The sequence below is a fragment of the Alligator sinensis genome, unplaced genomic scaffold (assembly GCF_000455745.1).
Source record: "Alligator sinensis unplaced genomic scaffold, ASM45574v1 scaffold811_1, whole genome shotgun sequence".
Classification (NCBI taxonomy): Eukaryota; Metazoa; Chordata; order Crocodylia; family Alligatoridae; genus Alligator; species Alligator sinensis.
The window spans coordinates 209,171-228,253 of NW_005842579.1; the positions used below are offsets into that span (position 1 = coordinate 209,171).

Here is a 19,083-nt window from a genome sequence, read left to right on the forward strand (position 1 = left end):
CTCCTGCTGCCGGGCGGCGGCGGCCCCGTTTCCCGGGGCTCCGCACATTTGGATGCGCCCCCTCTCCCCCCCTTTCTTTCTTGTGTTGTTTTTGCAAGGGGACTTGGCTGCTTTCTCCTTGTTCTTGGCAATTCTTTTTTTTTGCAATATAATTTTGATTGCTGGGTTGGGTTTTTTTTGGTCTGCCCTCCCCCTTCCCTGCGTTGCATTTGTTTTGGAAGCCAGCGGGAGAGGAGGGGGAGGGAGAAAGGGCACGATGTGGAGGAGCAAACTCGAGATGGACTTGCTGCTTCCCGGCTCCTTTTTGTCGGAAGGAAATTGATTTTTTTTTTCCGCCCTCCTCCCTTTTCTTGTATTATTATTATTATTATTATTATTATTATTATTATTATTTTCTTGACACGTGTACTGGGAGAAAATTAAGCTGATAGCGTCAGAGGCTGAGCAGAAGTTTCAAGTGAGGTACAGATGCCCCGCCCCGGGGGATGGTTTTGGGGACGCGCGGGGGATCGGGGGGTGCACAAGCGTCGGGGTCCGGGCGCGGCCCCGGATGCCCGGCGTGCGTCTCTCTCGGGCTGCGTCTGCCGTGCGCTGGGCTGTGTTTTGAATCCTTTTTTTGCTTGCAGCCTGCCATCCTGTTCCTTGTCTGGGTCACCTTTCCCTTCCCGTCATTCGACTTCCTCTGTTCCTGTCTCTGCAGACTGCAGTGGGCTGCGACCGGGCCTAGTTTAGAAGTTAGTCCGGGGCTGGTACCCAGGGCCTGCTCGGACCCCGGCTGCCTCGTTTGCATGACATCCTGGTGTCGCTGGGCTATACGGCCCTGCCTTGTCCCCCCCCTCATTTACCCCAGCGCGCTCCCCCCTGGAAGGGCAGATGCCTTCCCTGCACCCTGAATGGAGCCGGCAGTCCTCGGGCCGCTTCCCCTGGTCCTGTGGAGGAATCTCGGTGCAGATGGGTGCTCCCTGGCCGGGGTCTCTGGGGCTTTGTGGCAGCCCTCTTGCAATCTGCTTGGGGATGTGGCAGCACGCAGGGTATCGGCATTGAGGGACCCCCTCCCCACTCCGACCTCTCTCAAAACAGAGGTGCCGTGCAGAAAACACTCCACTTATTCTTCTCCGCCAAGTGTTTATTCTCCTCTCTCTCACATCCTTTGGTGTGAAAAGACACAGGATAGAAAGCAGCTATCTGAATGTGTTTTGTGTGCTCGGGTTGACTTATTCTTATTGCCCGCGTGCTTTCTCTGTTGTTCAGCTCTGCTCGGCGGATTTGATCATCGACTTGCTTTGGGATTTCTAAATTCTACCACGCGGGAGCTGATTCGGGGCGTTTAGCAAAAAAATCGAGGCTGGGGAGAGATGGTCATGTCTGAGCGCACTGTGTGCTCTTCGGTGGCCTGGTCCATTCACGGCCTGGGTCTGCAAACACTTTCCAGCGGGGGTTATGCTCCCCATTGCAGTGGTCCCATTCAGTAGAAGTGTGGGGCCGCTGGAGATGGTTGCACCTCCGTGTGAAGCAACCTCTGGGATGGAGGATGTCAACAGACCAGCACATGTCCACAGAGGAATGAGAGGTGAGAAGCAAACCCCTTTGGGGAAGTGCTGGGGGGGAGGTCTTTCTTGCAAAGCAGAGAAGGCTTTTGCTTGTGCCTACCAGGGCTTGAAGCTGTGTTTCGGTACAGGGGGAATGTGCCCCTTTTAAGACCAATTGCTTGGTCTTGAAAGGGGCAGATTCCCCCTGCGCCATCCCTTTTGGCACGATTATTAAGAGGTAGCCCAGGCTGTCTGGGTGAGGCACACTGCAGCATGGGTGTCTTTGAAGACTGCCTCTGGCAGCGACTGGCTGTGGGATGTGGCTGTGTTTTTTCATTGATGAGTCTTCGCTGTTAAAAACAGTAATGATCTTCCACTTCCAGTCTGAGCTACATCAAACCCAGCCACTCCTTTCCCAAGTAAATACAAAATTTGATTAGACAGATGCGGGGCCTGGCCAGCTGGGGACTGGAGATTGTATTTACAGCCTAACAGGTTTCTTTCTTCCTTGGTCTCCTTGCCATGTTTCTAAAGGCAACTGAGCATAGCTACCAGCTGCTGAGCCCCTCCAGGGAAGTGCTAGGGTGGGCAAGTCATAGGAGAAGATGGGGTGTGCTCAGCAGAAACACCTGCCCTGCCTGTGTTGGCAGGCTTGTGCCTCAACCCGTTATCTGGGTGCGGAGATCATTCGTGGTGATGAGCCCGAGTTGTCTGATTTTGGAGAATTTAAGTTGTTTTGGTTTGTAGCCCTCATGGCTGCGCAGTCAACCTTCCTCCTAGGATGTGCATGTGCAAGTCTGCAGGCCGCTCTGGTGCCTTGGCTGATGCTCAGTTTTTTCCAAGTGGCTACGTGCGCAGAGCAGATCTTCAGAGCCCCTTTGGCAGTGGTGAAACCAGCCAGCAGCCGTTTGGCTTCTTGCTTGTGTTGGAGTTGGAGGTGTCGGAGATGCCCGCAGGGTAGGAGGGTGAGGCCCCAAAGTAGAGGCAGCCACAGGAATCCCCCACTGGAGCCCAGAAGCGGAGAGAGAAGGCTTCCTCGGTGAATCCTTGCCTCCTGATAAGAGAGCAGAAAGCCCAGGTGCTCAGCGCAGCAGGGGTCTCTGCTGCAGACCACCCTTCCTTCCTCCATCGGCAGCCTGTGATGGAAGGCAATGAAGCTCCTCGTCCTGCCACCAGCCAGAAGCTTGTGAGAGAAGGTCCGTGGGCAGCAGCCAGCTGGGACTCCAAACCTCCTTCCTGGCACTGCGAGGAGCAGGGGGCAACAATATTTTCACTCCTGGGCAGAGGAGACCTTTGGACTTCCTCCATATTCAGCCTTGATGATCAGTCTTGTGTGTACACATGCCCTTGCTGATGTACGTGGGCTGACCAGAGGGTTACGTACTTCCTCTGATCAAAGAAGGCACATCCTGTGGCCTGAAGTAGTTGCATCCTGGAAGATCACTTGTCTGCACGATGGCTGGCGCAGTGGGGACTGCACAGGGATTTCCAGAGCTGAAAGCCAGAGCAACTACTGCATGAGCGCTACAGCCACGTTTGCCAGCCTGGGCGGTAACAGGCTCCTATTCCCTCCAGGAGAGGCACAGAGAGGGGCCTGCCACCTGCTCACCTAGAGGTCCTGCCACCTGGACACTGGTTTACTGCACTAGGGACTGTCCATCCAAGACGGCAAACTGCTCTGCACAGACCTTGCAGACCTTGTTAGCTTCTCTTCCGACAGCTCAGCATCCTTTCAGCTGCAGAGCATCTGCTCTGTGCCACCCTGTGTGTCTCTGGGATGGACATGGTTGTGTTCATGTCATGCCCGAGGGCAGCCAGGTGATGCCACCCAATGCCGGGGCTTTGGTCTGCATGGGAAAAATGCACTTCCCCAAAGAGTGGAGTGTTGGTGGTGCAGAAGGGAAAGTGTGGCCAGAAATAGAATGGAGAAATAGGCTTGTTCCTTCGCTGTTCAAAGGACTTTTGCTTGTCTTACATCTGGCTCTTGTCGTGGTCTTTGTACCCCAATATACGCCCAATTTCTGTGCTGCTCTGTGCAGTGGGACAGGATGGGGAACACCTTAAGCAGCCAAAAGGTCTCTGCAGCAGGAGGAGGAGGACAGGGCAAGGAGGATTTCTGCCCTCGTATGCTCTGCAGCTTTCAGTTCCTCGCCAGCTAGTGGCTGCCGTGTCCACAATGCACCCTCTGCCCTTTGACGAGTTAAATCACTGCAGGAAGTGGCCTGCCGCTGCTCCGCACAGCAAATCAGATTAGTGCTCACTGCACCAAAGGCTGAGTGCTGGTGGGGCTGGCTTGGCCAGCTCAATGGCAGGCGGTGGGGAGCTGCAGCCTGGGCACCTCGGTGCTATGTCCCTCCAGGGCAGAGTGTCCCTCCCAGGGGAGTGGTTATGTGGAAGACTAAGTCAGACTCTTCACTGCTTGGCATCCAGCTATGAAAGGCCCAAAGAGGACTGTGTTTCTCTGGTAGCAGTAGCTGGGTTCAGAAGTTGCCCCTTTTTCCCCACCATCCTGTTGTGTCACGTGGCTGCACCTTCTGCAGATATGGCGGTGTTTTTGGTGCATTGTGTCTGCACCATGCTGGCAGACCCCTGCACTCGGGCAGAATGCCATGGAAGCCCATGCAAGGCCAGCTGTGAGAGCAAAACCAAACTGGCAGACCCCTGCAGGGTGGTTTAGGGTCCAAGGGGCTTCCCCAGGGCACCGGGGCCTGCCTTTGTGCAGCTCACTGCAAGATCAAGGTCGTGGCTTATGGAGCCCCAGGGGCTTTGTTTTATAAATAGCTGCTCCTTTGCCAGGTGCATCCTTTGGTTGGCCTGTCTCTGCCTCTTGAAGGCTCAGATCAAGTGTAGTGGCTTCTTAACCTGGCAGGGGAAATACCACGCATCTGTGTCCAAGAAGGCAGTTTTCCTGAACTGCCTTGTAGGAGAACTGCTCTTCTGGCGTGGTTCGGTACCTGCCAAGGTGCAGTGGCTTTAAGCCCAGTTATGGAAATGGGAGTCTCTTCCCTTGCTTGTTCTGAGGGCCTTATGGATGGGGGCAAGCAAAACTCGGGGACATCCGAACCCCAAGCCCGGCGTCCCCCTGCCTGTCAAAGGTTTTGGAAACATCTGGAGCCCCAGTTGCGGGTGGAGGATGTTTGCCGGTAGTATGGTTCTGGACTCTTGGATTTGGAATTAGATTTGGCTAATTTGGCCTCAGCTACAAACTAAAATTTAAAGAAAAAAAGTGTCCTGTGCTGTCTGATTGAAGATCCTCCTGCCTTGAATGTAGGTTTGTTTCTTCCTCAGACCATCCCTGGGACCGGACAAGGGGCAGTAAGAGGCAAGAACTCATGGAGGTAACAGATTTCCTCCCTGCCTCTCAAAACACCTTGCAAGCAAGGTTGGACTGCCTTCCTGGCAGGGAAACTGAGGCACTGAGAGGGAAAGTGACCTAGCCAGGGTCACCCAGCCACTCGGTGGCAGAGCTGGGAAAAGAGCTGCAGAGTCCCAGTCTCTGTTCTGTCCCTTGGGCTGCACTTGTCTCTCCACTGGGTACCTCTCTCGGGGCTATCATTTGCTATGTCTGCCTGGGTGGGGTGTTCAGGTGACCTGAGCAAACCCCATCTCTGATGTAGAGGCCTAACACAAATACATCTCTCTGTGCCTCAGTTTCCCTAGTGTGCTAATGGGGATGTGGACCCTGCACCCTCCACCCGCAACGTTGCTGCAACTGGGGAAAAGAGCCTGGAGCTCCCTGGAAGGGCAGAGCGAGTTCCCCTCCTTCCTCATGCAACCAGTAAGAAGCTTTGCGTGCAGCTCTCCAAGCCGTATGTGGTGCCACCCCAGAGGGGTGCTAGGTGGGTACTGGTGCCCCTTGGCTTTTGGGGCTTGCTGTTTGGTGATGGCCTTTGGTTTCAGCGCATGAGGTCAAAACAGACCAGCGTGTCCGTGCTGCAGCTGACAGAAGCACCAGCTCCTGTTCCCCTGCGTGGGCAGCAGGGGAGCCCCCACGTTGGCAGGACAGAGCCTTCTGCTTTGGCACGTTGTGCCCGAAAATATCCAGCCACTTGTGTGGCTAATTGAGGGACAGAGGCAGATTGTTCACGGCGTGGCCAGGAGAGAAGCCGGGCAGATCAAGTTGCAGCGAGGAACTGACCCATTGCGCTGGCACGGGCCCCGTGCCGCCCGCCGGAGTCCCTGCCTAGTGCGCTGTCGTCTGCGTTACGGCATTGCTTCCCACTTCTGGGCGAGAGCCACATGGATGTGACATTGGCAGGGCATTGTCTAGTCTGCATGAGTCCGCTCCATTCATCACGGCCAGCACAGGGCGTGGAGCCTCAAGCACAGGGCGGGGAGCCTCTTGCCCTTTTGGAGTGGTTTCTGCAGAGAACAAGGTTCCCTTGTGTCCCGGGTGGAAGAGGCTGGGACAAGGCATTGTGAGTACGGCACTGGAAGATGTGGCGCGCACTCCGGCGGCTTCTTGGCTCTGGCTGTTACGTTGGCTGGGTGCGGGGAACTCAAATCCGGCCCTCTCGCGGGCTGCTTCCAATGAGCCCTGCCCAAGGAACAGGTCTTGTCGTGGCTGTTGTGCCCATCCCCATGGCCTCTGGGCACCGTGGTGTGGTGATGTGCTGGCAGAACCCTTTGGGCTTGGTTGAAAGCCTATGACACCCTAGTATGGTGGTGGCTAATGGTTCAGTGCAAGCTGCATCCTTCCAGGTAAACAGCTCTTTTCCCACCACGAGTTCCCCATGTAGATGGGCTCTCAGGTGCCTGCCGCCATAGCCTCTGTGCCATCGCCATTCGGGCTCTGTTAGCTTTCTTGGTGATGTGTTTTGTCACAGGGTGGTGTGAAACTGCCTGTTGTTAACGCACTGGCCTGTGGAAGCTGATACCTAGCTGTGTAGGGTGGAGCAGGGCACACAGCGAACAGCTGCACCAGCATCTGGGAGGTGGCCCGGGCTGGGGAGGTCAGGGGTGAACCAGCCCGGACCCATGAGCTTCGCTCTGCAGTTTCCTCCAGGGCCCCTGAGAGGATTGGCTGCTTTTGGAACGAGTATGCGTGTGATCAATACCAACGTGCAGGGCCGTGGCATTTTAGAATAGGTCTTGCCTTCAGCTCGGACCATCTGGATCACGAGTGAGGATGGGAGAAGGCAGAATGATTCAGCACCACTTTGTAGTCGCCGTCTGCTGGGAACGGTATGTGTGCTGGGGCGGGGGGGTTGCACATGTGTGTGTACATGGGGAATAACATTCAATGCGCACTGAGGCTAGTGGGTGAGCAGGGCTTTTCGCACGCTCCTATTAGACTGAGCAGACTCGGTGTTGGTGCCGGTACTTAGTGTTTGGGCAGCAGGCTCCTTTTTTTTCCAGGCGCTCGGCAAACATCACCTTTGTAAGGCGTCAGCATTGGCTTGTGCCTCCACCTCCTGCTGTGGCTGGCACCGTCATCTCATGCTCTCCTCTGCTCCTGCCCTTCAGCCTTTGGGGCACAGCTCTTGAGCGCTGGACGCTGCCTAGCTCCCAGCCCCTCCTGTATGGCTTTCAGCCTCCCTGCTTCTCCAGTCCTGGGCACGTCACACATTTCCTGTGCCAGACCCTAACACCCTTTGTAGGGTATGGATGTGAGCGTGGCGAGCGACCTTCATGAGTCCCCGACTCAAAACAAAGATAGAGGAGCTTGTCTTTGGGGCGTGAATTAACCCAACTAAAAGGGTGGCCTTAGTAGAGGCCTGGCCAGAGTTTTCTGTTATGTGAAAACCATGTCTGCTTGGGGACAGACCTTTCTGGTGTAACCCCAGGTAGGTGTGTGGAGTCCTCCTGGTATCATTGCCTGTGCGGAGGCTCAGACTAGTGCAAATCCTTAGCTAAGCACAGAAGTTGTGTTTCTTAAATTATAAGGGTGTAGCTGTACAATTCCACCCCCACCACTGCCCCATATGGATTCGGTTATACTGGTGTGACAGTAGGTACGCTGCTCTAGTTTGCTTCTGCGCTAGAAGAGGAAACAGCTTTGCCAGTATAACCAGTCATACCAGCACAACTGGCTGACAAATTGTACTCCTGACTAAACAACCCAACTGTCCCCAGCCTTCCAGTTTCCCCCATTGGTGGTGACTGCTGCTTCTGCCATTAGAAAAATCTGCACCACGCGGACAGCTGGAGACACGGGGACGGCAGTAAGATAAACAGAATTTGGGCTGACATGAAATCTCCAGGGCGGCTGTGCTGATTGCATTAATTCTCGGATTTAATTAAAATTCTCCATTTGAATGCAGCTGGTTGCAGAGGAGTCACTGCGGAGTCTGTGAACTGGAGTTCGGTTTGCTGCGAAATATAGGTGGGATGTTGGGTCTCATTTACTAAATGAAATCTCTTCCTAGCTGGTGAAGCAATTTGGGATAGGAGCTGCTGCAGGGAACCCAATTGAATGACAGCCGGCGCCTCCAGCCCTTGACTTGAGCTGATGGGATGGCTCGACTGTATGGCATAAGCCGCACGTCACCTGGACACGGAGAGAGGAAGCTTTGGGTGCAGGCGGTTTGAGCTTGTGTCTGCAGGCGGTGTGAGTGTGGCTGAAGGGTTGACCTGGAAAAGTGGGTATAGGGGTGTCTCCTTCCTCTTCCAGTTACAGGAGGGAGCATGGGTGAGCAGCCAGGCAGGGTCCCAGGACTTGGGAATCCCCTTGGTGCCTGGCTAGTGCTGGTATCCATCCATGACCGCTGCAGGGTGACAATCTCACTGAACGCTATGGTATTTCTGGTGCACTTGGCACCTGAGTTGAGTGCCATGCTTTGCCTGATAAAGTTCTTTGAGTAAATCCTGTATCTTTTATTAGACCATGCCTATGTCCTTAGACCAACACAGCTACAACCTACGCCCCTGAAACATGGAAGATATGCTTTCACTGAGGCTTTGCTCCTCCCTGAGGTTGCTGCAAGCCTGGAATTGAGGTAGCATCGCACCGCCTGTCTTCCAAGAGCAGCTTGTGTTTCCAGCTCTTGGAGCCGATGGTTGGGTTGTGGCTAGAGAGCAGGGCTGGCAGTCAGGATGCTCGAGGTCCCTTCCTGCTCCCACCCGGCCTGTTGCAGCGCGTTTCCCTTTTGCGCACGGGGACCTGAGGCAGAGGCCGGTAATGACACCAGCTGGGAGGGGATGGGGCAGTCGTTCAGATGCTTCAGCAGTCGTACAGAGCTCAGAGTGACCTTCACACTCGTGTCAGGGGACTGCTCGGGGCTTGGCGTTAAGCATGTGCTGAAAGGCTGTGCTGGAAAGAGGCCAGGAGGCCACCGTGTGTCCTCAGTGGAGAGGCAAGGGGAGAGGCCTGTCCCTCTCATGGAGGGGCTTTGGGACGTCGCAGTTGTCGGCCTTGCAGTGCCCCACCGTGGTGCGCTTCCCTTGGAGTGGATGGCAGAAGTGGTGCCTGCCTGTGCACACTTGTGCAGACCCAGACAGATAATGACAGCCTCCTCCGGGCAGTGGCATCTGCCAATTTAACAGCAGACCCATGGAACAAGCCCCGTCATTTTCCCCCGTCGGCGCTTTCCCACGTGCCCTGGGCAGAAAGTTTTGCCCGGCAGTAGTTAGACCCCAGCTGAGAGGGGGGTCCCAGCGCGTGGGGGTGCTGCACAAATACTTCAGGAAACGGTGATGCCTGGACCACCCAGGCTCACGCCGTGAATCTGTGTCCAAGCCAGGAACAGACGGCAGAGATCTAGGTCCCAGCTCAGCCCCTTCCATTTGGCCGTGTTGCTGCCCTGCCCTCCCAAAGGTCAAGTTTGGCTGCCCATGTTCCCACTTCAGATGGGATGAGAGCTGCATGCTCTTGCTGCCTTGTGCTGCCAGGTGGGCATCTCTGTAGGGGCAGCACACATCTGGTATCGCAGCAAGGCTAGCTGGAGAGGTGTGGGCATGCCAGTCCTGCCAGGGGCATGGTGGGTTGTGTGAGGCTTGTGTTCCCAGCTGACTCTAGCCACGTTTCAGCAGAGCTGTGTCAGTTTGCCACCAGGCTGCTTTGCTGTTTAAGGCATCACCCAGCACAAGGGTGTCTCTCAGCCCGTCCTGCCATGTGCTCGGCATATCTGCAGTAGCACAGCCTGCTGCAAAGGGCCCATCCTGATTTAACAAACGGACCCAAAAAGTGGCACCCGTGGGACATTTGAAAGCTGCAAAGTCAAGCGCTTGAAAGCCAGGACTTACTGGAATTGATATTACCACTGCTGCTGCCACGTCTCCCCTCCTTGCATGTGAGTGGTTTGAATCCCTTTAATGACTTGATCCCCTGCTGCGCTTCCCGCTACTCATTACTGACGGTACACTCCAGTGGGCGCACCCCAGGGCTGCCTCTGGGTTATCCAGGTGGCCTCAATGTTGGCTTGGCCTCTTAATGCTCTCTTCTCAGGGTGGGTTCAAAGGAATTGACCAAATCTGCCTAGTCTTGGTCCTAGCATCAGAATACAAGGATGGGAAGGGACCTCAGGAGGTCACATCTAGTCTGAACCCCTGCTGCAAGCAGGACCAGCCCCAACTGTCTCATCCCAGCCAAGGCTTTGTCTAGCTGGGTCTTGAAAGCCTCCAAGGATGGAGACTCCACCACCTCTCTGGGTAACCTGTTCCAGTGCTTCACCACCCTCCTAGTGAGAGAGTTGTTCCTAATATCTAACCCCAACTTCCCTTGCTGCAACACCCTGGCCTGGAGCAGCTATGGCCTTCTGCATTTGCTCCTTGGAGGGCAACTGTGCTGGGAGCTGGGAGGGCCAGAGTCAGCAGGGAGACTGCACAGCTAAACCCATTTCTCTTCCCGAAAGGCTCTTAACATGGTCAAACCGGGGTTGCTTTTCACCGGGGTGGCGGAAGATGCCTGCGTCTTCCATGCACACGCTGCTGCTGGCCTAGTCGTAGGCTTAGGAGCACTAAGGCGAGCCAGAGGAAAGATCGCCAGCATGTAACCTGGACTGTGGTCTCCTCGCACCTAGCCAACCCCGTTAGGTCACGATCGCCCTGCAGAAACTCCCCAGCCAGCCCACGGCAGATGCCCAGCCCGTAACAATCCAGCCACAATGGGCTGAGCTTTGCAAAGGTTTATATACCTGAAACCCGAGGCCGGTCCTGGGTGGTTTCAGACAGCCTTAAGAGGAGAGGGTGCTGCTAGCCCAGCCTTTAAGAGTGGCATGGCCCTGGACTCGGGCTGTGGACGGAGCAAGATCCCAGGAGCTGCGCTCCCAGGGACCCGGGAGTTTCTGCTATTCGGCTTCTAGGAGCAGGCCCAGGCAGGCCTGATCAGGACCAGTGCAGGGCACAGGGCTTTGTCCTCCAAGGAGGTGGTTTTGCAGGAGTTCCCCCTCCCCGGCCCAGTCTCAGTGGCCCGCCTGGCAAAGCCACAGCTGAGACTGACCCACTTTGAGGATTGATCCTGTTTCTCTCTCTTAATCTTTTAATTGCGCCATTTGTTCCGCTCCAGCTCCCGAGATGGCAGCCGCTGCTTTGCCTTAGGTGGTTTCTGGCTTGATGGAGGGACCGCTGTGCTGTGATCAGCAGGGGCTCTTGCCCGGCAAGGGGTCAGTGGTCCCCTACGTGAGCAGATTTCTAGAGGGGAAGCGTGTCGTCTTGCTCTGGACTGCGCCAAGGTGCCCAGGGCCCCGTTCCCGTTGAGCTTTGCACCCTGTAGAAACCTGACAAAACGCACTCAGCGATCCGGAGCGTAGCCAGCTCCCAGAAAGCTCATCGCTCATGGGCTCTGTCTGGCCATGACCTCTCTGCTGGGCAGTTGCCAAGGGTTATACCTGGGGCAGTCGAGGCGAGCAGCCTGGGAGCTACGGCTCATCCGAGCTGCAGATTGCAAGGGGTGCGGGGGCAGGAGCAAGGCTTGGCCTGCCCATGCCAGTGGTGGGGCCTGCCCCCAGTGTTGCAATCCTGGAGGCTCGGGAAGCAAGGATGCTTCCATGAAGAATTCTGGAGAAAGAGGTCGTCATCGGGCTAAAAATAAACAGCTGAAACCAGAAGGAAAAACCTCAGACCAGAAACCCCTGTTGTAACGCACAGAGCAGAGGGGAGGGCCCTCACGGAAGGATCCCTGGGTGCTGGCCCAGCCGGCTCCATGTGGGTGCCAGCTCGGGGTAGTTAGGACGTTTCCCTCTGGAAATGTTGGCCCCGGGCCCGCTGCGTGCTTCAGCCTTGAGTCAGTGCAAGCTGAGGGCACTGGCCCGGGCGCTGGAGGAATGGCTGAGCACCCCCCAGCACGAGAGACTGGGGAGGCGGTGGCCATGTGCTGGGGGTAGGGAACCGAGCAGGGATGGGAAGGTTGGAGTCTCTTGAAATCATAACTGCTTTGCAGTGCCCTCCAGGGCAGGGCTCCGTCTCTATGCACATGCTTCAGCCTTTCACGACGGCGGAAGTACCACAGTGCCGGCATCTCACCAGCTTCTGAGCGTCCTCCCTGCCCTCAGTGAAACAGGGGTGTTGTGGCCCGAATCACAGCTCTGGGGGAACCGGTTTCCTCCAGAGACCAGTCCCCAGCATGGCTTTGGGCCTGTTGGAGAAGAGCCCCAGAGACGGATCTGAGAGCCCTGCGCAGCGAGCATGCAGCGGATGCAGGCACTTGGAAACCTGGCCTCGAGCTCTCTGGAAGTCTGCGCCCGTGAGTCACGCGGAGCTTGACTCTCAGCTGCTCTAACCTCAGAGAACGGAGCCCAGACCCGCGCTGAGTAATGGGACGGAAAAGTCCACGTCAGGTTTGCTATTTTAAAACCCGCTCGAGCACGTGACGTGCGGCACATCTCGGTGTGAATGGGACCTGGCCGGCTCTGCCGAGGGAGCTCGGAGCTGGCATTTGTGCCTGCCCCGCGCTCTTCACGCCAGCTGTCTGCAAACAGTGCAGAATGCTCCGTGCTTCTGGCCACCAGGGCTTTCATCTCAAGGCATTTCACTCCCCAAGGCTCCTGGCTCCCAGCCCACTGCTCTCACCACTCTCCAGACAGCACCCCTTCTCCAGCATGGGGGTTAGGACCTGGGGGGCTGGGTGGTTCTGCTTGTTCCTCTTGCCAGTATTGGAGCATCTTGCTGCCTGCTGTAGCTCATAGGACCAGGCTGTCTCTCACAGCAGCAGATTGGCATTAAAGAAGGTCTTATAGGCATTAGCAACATCCTCCTTGAGCTGCAGCCTGACAGGTGTCTCTGTTCTGGATGCCGGCCACTGTCTTAACTCCACTTTCGTGCCTCTGAATGTCTGCAGAAGGAGATTTCCCCGTGCTGGGCACTGCGGTTAGAAATTGCTAACAATTTCCACTCCGGGTCTCTGTTCTCAGTGGCTTTAACTTAGCCAGACTTGAACTGTGCCTGGGGCGGGAGCTTGCCCCAGACGGGATTTCTTTGTGAACTTGCATTAGGAAACGACTTGCCTGGCGCTGGGAGCAGGGCTGGGCAAAACAGCATGACTTTCCTCCTAAGCTGAAACCAGGGGATGCTTTCTTTGAAAGACTCGGGGCCCTTTGTGCTTTGGAGCAGAAACGGTTTTTAGCCAAGGGTTGCCCTCATATTAGGGAGGTGACTTTTGTGTCTGCAGGCTTCATTTGGCCCCTCTACATGTGTGTACACCAAAAATGACTGATTTCCTCCTGGGCTTGCCCATTGGCTTTGTCGTTGCCCCCCAGTGAGAAGGGGTCGGGAGCTGAGGCAGAGAGAGGGGAGGATTGGAAGTGCCGAGGGTGCCCCAGCCTCGTGCCAGAGTTACACAGGCCTTGCTTTTCTGGATCGCCCTCTGTCTGCTCCAGGACTGCCCCCTCCGCGTGCAGTCAGCTGGAGGGACCTGACCGGGCTCTTGTCTGCTGGTCTGTGGTGGAGGCAGGAAAGAAATGCAGTTTTTCAAGGAAGCGATCAGCTGCCCTGACCCACCCCTGCAAGCCCCTTCCTCTCCCGCTGCACGCCAGCAAGTGAGGCATGGCTCCCAGAGATGACTTCCCCCCGGGCTCACTCCCCGTGGACAGGAGGAGGCAGGGGTTGCTCTGGACGCCGTGCCCAGGCAATGCAAGACAGCACCATGCGGCGTACGTGAGGGGGAGGAGGCTGAATGAAGACCCCCGGAGTGACCCTATTCCAGGCACTTGCGAGCCCATGAGCACTTGACTGAGCAGTGCTGGAGAGCCCTTGTGACACAGGTTTTTTAAGGCAGTTATAGCTGCGCATGGCGATCCAGACCCTGGGTGCTAGGGGCTACATGTGCACAGAGCAAGGACCAGCCGCACCGGGAGGAGTTAGGATCTGAGCAGAGGCATGGAGCAAAGATGCAAGTTCCCAAAGGCTTGGAGTTCATCGTGGCAGGCAGGATGCCCTCCGTGGGGATGCTGTGCCATGCCAGGCTGCTGGGCTGAGTCAGTCCCTGCATGGCACACGGGGTCTGCCGTTGCCTTTCCTTTGTCTCTTCTTTGCATCACTCCAGTTCCTTTTGTGCCTTGGCTACAAGGCCTGAACAACACCCTGGGATTTCCCCAGCAGAGACGGCCGGTCGGGTGGTGCTGACTCATCCCTGGTGCTGCCTGGAAGACACTGGCTCTGAACGTGTGGGCACCACGGTCCCAAGCACTGCTCGTCTGCTTTTCTACCTCCTTGCCTTTGAAAACAGCTCTTCCATCAGCCTCTCCATCTGCTTCAGGGCATGGGGATTGTTTCTGGGGGTGCTTTGAGGAGCAGGGGTCGTGGGCAGGCGTGCTACCCAGCCACACACGCTAGGCTCAGATGGAAACTTCAATCACATGGACCCGGCGCGCTCCGACTCGGCCAAGGGGGGTGGGGGGAGGGCAGGGAGAGGGGCAAGGGATTGCTGAGCCGACGGAACGGGCGGTAATTACCCTCCCTGCCTCGTTCGGGCCTATAATTGTGGTTTCAGGGAGGCATCTCATACTGGAAATCTGCTGGAGCAGCAGAGCCTGGGGTTACGCTGCTGACTTTCCGTCCCTTGGGCTGGGCAGGGGGGGAAGGGAGGGAGAATCGCCCTTGCTGACGTGGGCACTGGACTCCCCGGTGGCGCCTGGGCTGGGGGCACCCGCCCGGGGACGCCACCTGACCGAGCAGGCGGTTCGGTGGTACCCAGCGCACGAAGGCACGCGGGGGGTGAGAGCCGGCTGCTGGGGCGTGTCGGGCTGAGCCTGCGGCTGCTTCTCCAGCCAGCTCTGCGGCCGCCCTCCCAGCCTAGTGATCCGCCTCGTTTGGCTTCTCTGCTGACGAGAAATTACTTGGAATCGAAACAGCAGCACTCCCTGTGCACCCCCACGGCACCCTCAAAATGCCACCCCTGTGATTAGGACCCCGTGCTCTCCCCACCCAAATACGGGCATCTTGGGGGGGAGGGAGAACTGAGGCGTGCATGTGCAGACCTAGCCCGTGAGGCCTGATCGGCCAACTCTGCCCCTTATCTGCATTTCCTTGCACCTCACGGCAGCAGGCATGGGATCATCTTCCAGGAAGGCCTTGCAGACCTACAGGGGGGGGGGGCATTCACTTGGTGTGACCCCCGCTGCAGATGCCTTCATGCCAGTAGAGCAGTGCCCCCAACCAGCCAAGATGCTTCCTGCTGGGGGATTGCAACGGGCACCTTTGCATCCACTCGAGATGCTTGTGCTGCTTGATTCCAGGTGAGCTGGAAACCACCAGCTCTTCCAGCAAGCAGCCCAGGCCTCTGCATCCTTGGAGCAGGAGTACTTCTCTGCACCGATACATCAGCGAAGGGGTCAAGGTGCCTGGTGCCCTGGCTGAGTTACAGCGGAGCCTGGGGTGACCCAGGGGACCTTAGACTTGTTCGAGTCTCCAGGGTGCACAAGTGTTTGGCAATGCCCTTCATCCATTGGGGAACAGGAGCAATAACACAGGCTGGGTGAAGTGAGCCAGGAGGATGTCAAGGGGTGCACTGATAAGACAGCCGGGACCCCACGGTTTAGTAGCTTCTGGTCGGAGAACACTGGATCTCGGTGCTGAGGCTGGGCTCTGCGGGTGGGGAGGCAGTACCCATGCTTGTATGTCAGGTCAGTGGCTGATGAGAGAGTTTGTCTTGGAGGGAGGCCTTGTGGGGAACTGGCGAGGAGGGGATCTGGTGCAGGGGGCACTGGGTGTACTGGGGGAGCTGCTCTAGCAGACACCCCCACAGCCCAGGGCTCTCTGAGCAAGAACAGTGACCCACGGGCAGCTTCACCACTGGTCTGCACCCATGGGCACACAGCAAGTGGCCACAGGACTCTTGTCTCAGATAAGACTGGCATGGGACAGGCAGGCGCTCGGTTCTTTCCCGCTGCCTGCTCTGAGCAGCAGGTGCGGTGGGCCAGGCTGTCCCCAGACTCCCTGGTATTATCAGGCTGCCGCGCTCCCGTGGGAAGGCCTCGGCTTTGCCAGCTGGGGCTGCATGTGTGTGTGTCTGCACACGCCAACAGCTGGAAGGCTCTTGCAGGACAGCTGGGGCTTCCACAGCTCCATATAGCTGCCCTCTCCATTCAGTTAGTGCCCCAGGAGCATCACGCTGCGTTCCCCTGGCCACCTCCATTGCTCAGGGCGTGCGGCAGTGAGGCCTCACTCTTGTCACTGCTCTGCCACTGAGCTGGTGCCTGGGGTAACTTCATGCCAGGGTATCAGCCACACAGGCTGCCTCGCTACCCGGCCAGCCTGGTCCTTGCACAGCCCCGGCCCCTAGCTTCCTTTCCACCTGCTGCAAGGAGCTCGGAGAAGCTGCTTTGGAGATGCAGGGTTTTGAGGCTTTTTGGAGAGCTCAGGAGGGCTTTGGCCCTGATCCAGCATGTGCTTAACTTCAACGGGCCAGTGACTCAGCAGTGCTCCTTGCCACCTGTTAACCTGCACCGCGTTCCTGCAGGACTGGGGCCTCGCGATGATCTGAAGGCAGCTGGGCGCGTTGGGCCGCCAGGTGCAGCAAGCGTGGCGGGGGCAGTTGCTCGCAGATGTGCATCTGGGTCCCGTTGTGCTTGGCAGCGGGGGCCAGGGCTGAGGGTTCCCCTTGCACTCGGGAAGGAGCTGCCTGGCCAGGGCCCTGGCTCCTCTGCCCCTGTTTGGATCCTGTGGGGAGGGGTAGAGCAGAGAGGCGCTCGGGCTCCAAACCTTGCTCCCCTTCCCCTGGTGCGCCGGCAGCTGCAGCGCCTGCTCACATCTGCCTCTTGATGCCTTTATCTCCTCTCTCCCCCCTCCCACCCCACAATGCTGACCTTGGGATCTTGCACCGTCCTTGTCTTGGGTGTCCATTTCTGTCGTCCCTCCTGGGCAACAGACCAGCCAGTAAAAAGCACCCTCACCTGCCCAGGTAAGAGGGGTCCGGGGAAAAGTAGGGGTGTGGGGGGCAGGGCCATTTCCTTGTGCCCCCGCCGGCTGTGTTGGAGACTGGGTTTTCAAAGGGAAGCAGATCATTTCAAAGGGCATTTGGGTCACCGTGAGCATCCCGTGTCCCTCAGCCCTGGGTTGGAGGGCAGGCTGGCTGCCAGGGGGAGATTACATCTAGGCCCTGGGTGCAGGATGGGACTGAGTGGCACAGAGGGAGGCGACAGGCTTTCAGGTCCAGGCCCAGCACTGCAGGCCAAGAGCCCGTCTTGTGTGCATGCCCTGTCTGGGAGCTGCAGCTTGAGTTGGCATCACCTCTCAGCTGCCGGCATCAGCGCTCCCTGCAGCCGTCGCTCCGGCCAGCTCTGCTGTGGGAAGGTGGCCTCGGTCCAAGGAGCAATCGCAGGTGCTGGCTGTGTGGTCCCCTGCACAGGCGAGGTTGTTGGGACTTGGTTGCTTCTGGACAGGGCCTGACTGCGCATAACACCCCCCACCCCCGCCCCAGGAGCCCTTGCTGAGAGAGCCAGCATGGGGCCGAGCTCCCTTCTTGCCCCCAGACTTGGCCAGTCCCTGCAGGGCACTGGACTAGGATAGAAAAGATTGGGGCAGGAGGGTGAAAGTAACTGTCCGTTGTCTGTCTGTCTTTCTCTCATCCATCCCTCGCTGCTTTGTGTTCTTCCATCAGCCCCATTGCAGCCTGGTAAGCTCTGGTGCCGGGCGTCCGGCTGGCGTGTGTATGTGTGTGTGTATCTGTTTGTCACTCTCACTGTGCTTACGCCATGGACCCCGCATCGCTTCTCCCCCCGCTCATCCCTTCCATACTCACAGACCTCGGTGGCTCCATGTCGTGGCACGGGGGGTGCCCGATGCTGTCCCCAGGCCTGGGCCGGGGTACTCCTGGTGCCCAGCCTTGCTCCGAGCCTGTGCTCGCTTTCAGTCTACCTCAGGCTGGTGCTGCGGTTTGCCACTTCCTGTGTGAGGTGAGGGTGTCTCGAGCAAGCGGAAGGAGAGCCCCATTCGTCACGGGCCCTCTGTGATGACGTACGTCTTGCCCCCTCCAGGTTGAGTAGCCTGTCTTCTCTGGGAGATTCGGCTCCAGAACGCAGGTCTCCCGGCCATCACCGCCAGCCGTCCGACTCCACCGAAACAACAGGTAACTTCTGCCCGCCTGCTGTCCCCACGGGTTGGGGCTCTGAACATATCATCCCGGGTTTTTACCACCCTGTCAGCCTGTCCCTGGGGAGTCCTGTCTCTGTGACTCTCCCATGAGGTGAGGCAGGGCAGTGCTATCACTCCTGGGGAGCCTAGAGGCAAAGTGCCATGACCAAGGCCATTTAGGGAGCCTGTGCAAGAGGAGGGTCCCTAATTGGGTCTCCAGCCTGATGCCCTGCCCCAGACCCTGTTTGGGGACCCCTTGTGCAAAAGGCTGCCCCTGGCTGTTGACGGGTACCAGGTCATTCAGGCCGGGTTATCGACAGTGGCTGGATGTGACACTAGACCCAGCACTGTTAGCTGCAGACACCAGCCATGCTTGGGTAGCCCTTTGGCCTGTTCTTACCAGGAGCTGAAGTTTTCATGGGAGTGGGTGTCACCAGGCCTCACTCGTGTTGCATGTGCCTGTGTGCACAGTGTGAGGAGAAACAAACCCCGTCTCACAGCAGGACCACCCCAGCTCCAATGACCCCAGCCCACCAGGACCCTGGGCCAACACGGAGCATGGATTTAACTCCGTGCTCCCTTGTTTTTCCTTCCCCCTGCACCCACAGGCTTGGTCCAGCGCTGTGTCATCATCCAGAAGGACGAGCATGGCTTCGGCTTCACAGTCAGCGGGGACCGGATTGTCCTGGTGCAGAGTGTGCGGCCAGGTGAGTGCCGTCCACGTCCCCCTCGCCTCTTTGGGGCAGAGACGCTTGTGTGCAGCTGGGGCTCCCCTCGTTTGCTCTGACCCCATGATGGGTGGGAAGAGTGTGTGGTCTGTTGGATGAGATCGGGAGCCTCTGGTGTGTGGTGGGTGGGTGGGAGGTTGGGGTGAGGAGGGCAGGGTTGATGGGTGCAAATAAGGTCATTTGTGGGGGATGGCTCTGGAACAGACCTTCCTATATCCCCACTAGTCCAGGCTGGGAGTTGCCCATAGTTGTCTGCTCCCCAGCACAGCAGCTGAGTTCCCATCCCCACCCCCCGCTTCTCTGCCCTGCAGGCAGCGACAGGTTAACTGCGCCGCGCTGCCCGCCGGTTATATAATCGCAGCAAGCTGCTGACGGCGGGG

General features: G+C 57.6%; 1 protein-coding gene across 1 annotated transcript in view; it reads left to right on the plus strand.

The window, feature by feature from the left end:
- Positions 1 to 519: 519 nt before the first annotated feature.
- The window catches only part of ARHGEF11 (Rho guanine nucleotide exchange factor 11), a 38,959-nt gene continuing 20,395 nt past the window's right edge, over positions 520 to 19,083 (plus strand). The window contains 5 exon segments of the mRNA XM_025214355.1: positions 520 to 1,570; positions 16,771 to 16,803; positions 17,503 to 17,797; positions 17,879 to 17,970; positions 18,584 to 18,682. Coding sequence (XP_025070140.1) covers positions 1,441 to 1,570; positions 16,771 to 16,803; positions 17,503 to 17,797; positions 17,879 to 17,970; positions 18,584 to 18,682 — 649 coding nt within the window. The 5' untranslated portion in view covers positions 520 to 1,440.